This window comes from Atractosteus spatula, chromosome 3, assembly GCF_055471065.1.
Source record: "Atractosteus spatula isolate fAtrSpa1 chromosome 3, fAtrSpa1.hap1, whole genome shotgun sequence".
NCBI classification, from domain to species: Eukaryota; Metazoa; Chordata; class Actinopteri; order Semionotiformes; family Lepisosteidae; genus Atractosteus; species Atractosteus spatula.
In genome coordinates, this window is record NC_142708.1 from 8,814,956 (window position 1) to 8,821,233 (window position 6,278).

Here is a 6,278-nt window from a genome sequence, read left to right on the forward strand (position 1 = left end):
TCCTCCCAGAATGATTTAAAAACATTACATCTGACCTGCCCTAAAAACTCACAGGGCTGGAAAATACTCTGTAAATATTACAAGACACTCTCAAGGCTAGCCCCATGCTTAAAGGATTTACTGTGCTTGGAGTCATCATTGCACCGGATAACAAAAACTGTTCCTAATTTCCATGCCAATTGTAACTGCTCCCAGAATCCGACAGGCTGAGCACAAAACATTAGATGCATGTGACACACAACCCATAAGAATATAATGCAGAATTTACTTGCAGATGCCTAACTGGGGGCAGGTGTTGATACAGTCAAAACCTTTTCAGTGATGCCATAAGTCCTTAAATAAAAAAGTCCAGGGAACACACCCATTTGCTACACATCTTGTGATGACACTGCTAAAAGGATTGGCAGCACATCTACTTGAGGAAATGCAGTTGTCATAGAATTTGTGCAACATACTGAGAGATTTTGTAACCTCATGATGTTCAAGCCCGCATTCAAATTCACTCAACACCATAGAGAACATGGTGGGGTGGTGTTGGGGGAGAATAAACACAAATGGGCCCAGATGTCCCTTTTTCACCAATCACCTACAATAAATGCTATTTCAAAGTTAGGATTCCTAAATTTCTGTCTTAGAACTAGATGAGATTTACAAATCATATTTAATAACTGCCATTGTAAGTTACTTTCTAAGCTTTCCTTTGAACTGCAATATAATACAATGTATTGCATGAGCTGCAATACAGCATGAAATATTATGAAAAACATCATTATGGAAAACTGAAATGATGAGAGAAAAGACCGTCAATAAACAGAATAGCCTGTTGTCTTCTCTCATATAACAGGATGTGTCAGGAATTAGGTGGAGTGGCTCCAGTGTGTACAGTATTTCCATACTGGGTATTAAAATGCTAATAAAACCATACCAGAACACCTGTCTAAAAACTAATTAGTTATTTATAAGGTGTCAATTATTCTGAAATAATGCACATATTTAAACATTTACAGTTCCGGTTACAATATCTGTATGGCACCTCTCATTTTTTCAAAGCGAAGTTGAACAAGAACAAATGAAATCTTTCTTGTAAGCATAACAGCAAACCCCTGCACTCAACACGTCCTTAATGCGAAACAATGCTGAACTGCTTGGAACAAAATGTCTGTTTTGCATAACAAATCAGAATCTACCACAGAATACAGCCTCTATCCACAAGAGATTGTAGATAAGCAAATCAAAAGTAATGGACTATAAAAGCTATTAAGGAACAAGTAATATTCCATGCTGAAAAAAAGAAGAAAGAAAACAACGTTTCGGCCGTGGAGCCTTCTTCAGGTGTGCAACAGAAGGCAACACCTTTGCAGCCTACGCATGCTGACGCAGCTCCCACCTGAACTATAAAAGCTATTGTACTATGCTATGCTATGGTGAAATAAAATGACCAGGATTTACAAGATTACAACCACTCATATAATCCATTATTAAAGATAACAGTAGAATGTATGGATTTATTTCAACATCAAGAAATGTTGACACTGAAGATAACTATTAAATAACAGTGTGTAAACGTTATTTTAAGGTAATCCTTATTCCAGTAATAACATAATTAAATGAAATGATGGTGCTATTTTTATTTCCAGATCTTAATATATTTATATTGCATCAATATGGAAAGTTGAGAGTACACAGTGTACAGTTGCAAAGAACAGGGCAGCTTGATATTCAGGTATGGCTTTTTCAGGTTTCTAGGCCATTACTACACAAGAGCTGTGCTAAGCGCTAGACACCACAGTCCCTACTTCCTTCTGTAACAAGGGAGGGAGTATATGAAACTATTCTATTTATCCTACAAAATGTCAGACATGATGTGTGAACCACACCGGATTATCAGAGCACAAAAGTTCAGCCGAACGTTCCTAACAAGTGTCCAACACGCAGGACAGTTCTCTTTTCCCCTCCACTGCAAATAGTTACTGTACGTACAAAGAAAATTCTCGCAGATGGCATAGTGTTTAGCATTTCTGCCTCACAGTGCTGGGGCCCTGGGTTCAATTATAGACCTGGGGTGCTATCTGTGTGGAGTTTGTATGTTTTCTCCGTGTTCATGACGGTTTCCACCTACCGTTTAAACACATCCTGCTAGGTTAAGTGGCTTCTGGGAAAAATGGCCCTGGGGCGAGAGTGTTTGTGTGTGTGTGCCCTGCCTTGCGCTCATTGCTTGCTGGAATAGGCTCCAACTCCAACAAGAAGTGGTGAGAAAGCACCTGCAATTTCATCTGAAATCCCTGGTTCTAATCAGGTGTAGAAGTCATTAATATAGAGTCAATAGGTAAGGCCATCAAAGATCTCACTTTGCAAGTTAGATTGAAAAGTGTGAGCAGGTCAGAGGTAAAAGTTTATCTTTTGCAGACAGAGCTGCTCAAGTGAAAGCTGAGGTCTTAAACCCAAAGCTGTAGGAAAAGGAGAAGGGAAAAGACTCCAAAACTGAGGGAAAAGCCTGATGTGATCCTGAACAGGTCAGGAACTTTGCCACAGCACTGTGAAAGAGATTGAGCTTTTTTTTTTAACGGAAGAAACAGAAAGCCATAAGAAATACTTTCACACCAATCTCAGCACACAGAGCAACACATGCGAGCTTCTCCATCTCAGCTTCTGTCAACAGAATGCATGTGCAATGCAGCAGAAACTCAAGGAGAAAAATGAGCCAAGTGAAGTGAAGAATCGAAATTTAGAACCCAGGAATGTTTCCAAATTCCAAATCTTAGGTACAGCATCAAAGGAGTCATTACAATGAATGCAGATCAGCACAGAAATGAGACATTAGATTCGGGTTTAAATCAGCTAAAATCCCCTCAAATGTATCAGAATTCCACTCAAAAAGTTAGGAGAGATCCTTATTGAATTACGTATAGGCAATGAGATGGAGAAGAAAGCAAAATAAGAGGACTGGCCACAACACAAACAAAAACCTACAGTCTACATACATGTATAAATGTGAAACCCACTGTCAATTACTACAACATTAGAAAGACTGTCAGTCATGAGGCCAGTGAAACCACTGCAGGGTCATAACTGGGGAAGGGTCAAAGAACTGGAATTTTAGGGATTTCAAACCACTTATTACAGTTCCTTGAATTTCTATAGCGTTTATATACCCTTTACCTCCAAAGGACGCCCCAAAACTTTACTTGTAGAGAGCAGCCACCTCAAAGTGCGACACCTTCCTGGGTGACCTGTGGCAGCCATTATATACAGTAGCAGCAGTCCCAGGACAAAACAGGTCAGAAAGACAAGTGAGAACTGCTACATCTTTTGACTTATTGGGGAACATGAGGTTAGCCACACAGTGGCTGAGGTTAACACCCTAACTCTTCAGAGGAACTGAAGAGCTGGCAGAAGGGTAAACCAATTGATACAATTAAACCAGTAACTAGCTCATTCATCTCCCTGCAGACAGAGCTGGAATGACAACCTACAGATCACTCTGGCCCTCCAGGACCAAGACGGCTGGTTAGGTCAACAATTATCATTGTACAGCAGACCAGATTTTCATAAGCCGATGGTAGTACAGCCCAAACCACCCATTCACCCAACACAAAACTCCAAAACTCTAAAGAGAGGAAGAATGCAACATCACTACACCAGTTACATCCATTCTGGTCAGATAAAGGATGTCGTTAACTATCGCATCTCTACTGGAACTAGCAAGAGATCCACAACATGATGCATCCTTTGGGCTTGAGGTACTCCAGGTCTCTGAATATGTCTCGGGCATGGAGGACAAACATTCTCCGAAGAACCACAGCATTTCGGAGATACAGAAACGTGTTACGCCGCCACGTGAATCTGGTAAGACAATTCCGAATTGGTTTACAATCTTTTTTTACATTAGCGACTACTTTTCACCACTGCACGGAGAAACTCGTTGTGTCTCTCAACTCACCATATTTTGCAATAACGCGGCCAAGCCCGACACTGGCTACTGTTATTCAAAACAAAAAAGAAGCTACTATCAAATAAAATCTATTCGAATACACGACAGCCAATACTACTGTAAAGTCATTAGCATTTGCGGGTACACGATTTCTTTGCTCGTCCATTCTTCACGTTCCACAACTTTAGCAATCTGGAACAATAAAAGCATCAGCGACAAACAAGGTTCTGGAGCAAAAACGCCTTCCTTTAAAGCTCCCAGTGGATACAAACTGCGAATCAATAACGCTAAGCGCCTTACAGTGTGCTGTTGCTGAGCACTAGAAAGCACACACATTATTAACAAAGTAGTTCCTGAACACATGTATTTCCATTATAGCGAAGCAGGAATCGGAAGGAGCCGATCCTATTGGTGTAAAAACATCAAAACTTATAAACATTACTCCCTTCGGTATTTCTATTCGTAATAGTGCTATGTAGATTATATCTCGTTTTAAATACAGGTGTGGGAAGATATAGCGTTTAACAACCATTATAACGGTAAAGACTGTCTTTACATTGCTGTCAGCATCGCGTTAAGAACTGCGGGTCGTAGGCTGTTCTCGGAACGAATCATAAAACAAACCGACCCAGCGGGTATGTTATCACCACATTTCAACATGCAAGACAACGGGGGAAAAAAGAGAAGCAAATCACATTTTGAAAATTATTTTAAAAACACGTGGTCATGAAAAAATTAGACATAAAACAGATTGAACAAATCAGCACACCGAAAACCGTTTTAAAAACAAGCAAACCAGAAGCGCAAAAGTTCGCATCCAGCCGGATAGTCAGTTTTGTCAATTCGGCAGTAAGCACAAACAACCCAGTCTGTACGGTCAGGGGGCACAAGCCAAGCTAACTTTAATACTTAAAAGTGAAGCAAAACCTTACCTCTCACGCAGAGTAAAGACATAGTCAGAGCTTGATCTAATACAAAAAAATCCTGTTGCAGTTCGCAGAGTTAAAATAGAACAAAGCGCCTCAGCTATAATGAATTTCAACCGCTTGCAACATCGCGAGTGGTTATTCTAGTTGCTTTTTAGGAGTTTGAGCGGCTGCGCGTCGCACTGGAGAGGAAAAAAAAAACCGGACAACACGATTGCACACTAAAGGTCGAGAGCAATAGCTCCCAGCCTCGCAACGCCATGATGAATATTATAAGGGACTCACCTAAGGCACAACTACCCCTAAGGGGCGGCACCGGGATAGGAGTGATTGACATATAATGTAGCCATTAAAAGGTGAAACATGAGTGACAGGGGCGGACATTAGTCAAATTAAGGCCAATGGACGGAGAGGAGGGGTGGTGTTTTAGGTAGCAGGTTGGGGGACTAGTTAACAGGTGGTGACGTAAGGGACCTCCTGTGACAGGTAAAATGAAGTTGAGAATATGTGCGGCAATTTTGGGAAACGACAATAACAGGACGAGTGTTGAGATAACGTACGAGAAACGTCCATCAGGACGGTACACAACACGTCTTTTCTGTTTCTAAACCATAATCCACAAACTGCTTGAGAGAAGTTATTTTTTCTTTCAGTGGGAAAATTATTTCGCCGACATTCGCCGTAGTAATGTGTGCCATTCCTTCTCATTTTATTTTTGTTCCTCGTCCTTTCGTTCAGTTTTTTTTTACACTATTACAAAGAATCGCCGCAACCGCCGTGTTTTTTTTTTTAACTTTTCCTTTAGCAATCATTCTTCTGCTCTGCTTGTCCCTTTTTCCCCGGTACCGTTTCAAAACAACTATTTTGACTGGTGGTCAGTCGTGTTCCTTAAAAACCCCAATCTCTCAGGTTTTAATTAAAGTGACCATGAAATGACCCGGAAAGAAAGATGTAATACCATTTGGCTCTCGCGGATCAGAGCCCACTTTAAACTAAATTACTTACTTATTTAATCTGTAAGTGTTCCCGATTTTTACAATTAGGTGGTTTTATGGTGACCGGTAAAACATGGATTTACATCCCCGGGACGGGCTGGAGCTCTGCTTTTGAATCCTTTTTTTCTCTGGGTGTGTGCGCCTTCGTCATATTGTTCATCTTGATACGTGGTAGATCCCTGTCAATTCGGAGACAATCAACGAGGAAATGCGTAATTTAGTTACCATCGATGTGTTTTGTCGGGCAAATGTATGGATTGTGTGAGGCGCTCCCTATATAAATGGTCGCGTTATACTTCAGAGAGCGCGTCTTGAGAAATAATAAACTTCGCACCCAACGAACAAAATCCGGGGGGAAAACATTGTGTGTGACTCGTGTCACAAAATTGTGAATGTAAATTTGTGTCGTTTCCATCCAACTTTTCC

General features: G+C 40.8%; 1 protein-coding gene across 1 annotated transcript in view; it reads right to left on the minus strand.

Annotated features, from left to right (window-relative positions):
* Positions 1-4,973, minus strand: part of LOC148837347 (protein unc-13 homolog B-like) — a 141,577-nt gene extending 136,604 nt beyond the window's left edge. The window contains exon 1 of the mRNA XM_088910220.1: positions 4,864-4,973. Coding sequence (XP_088766346.1) covers positions 4,864-4,885 — 22 coding nt within the window. The 5' untranslated portion in view covers positions 4,886-4,973. The remainder of the gene's footprint in view (positions 1-4,863) is intronic.
* Between the last annotated feature and the right edge of the window lie 1,305 nt (positions 4,974-6,278).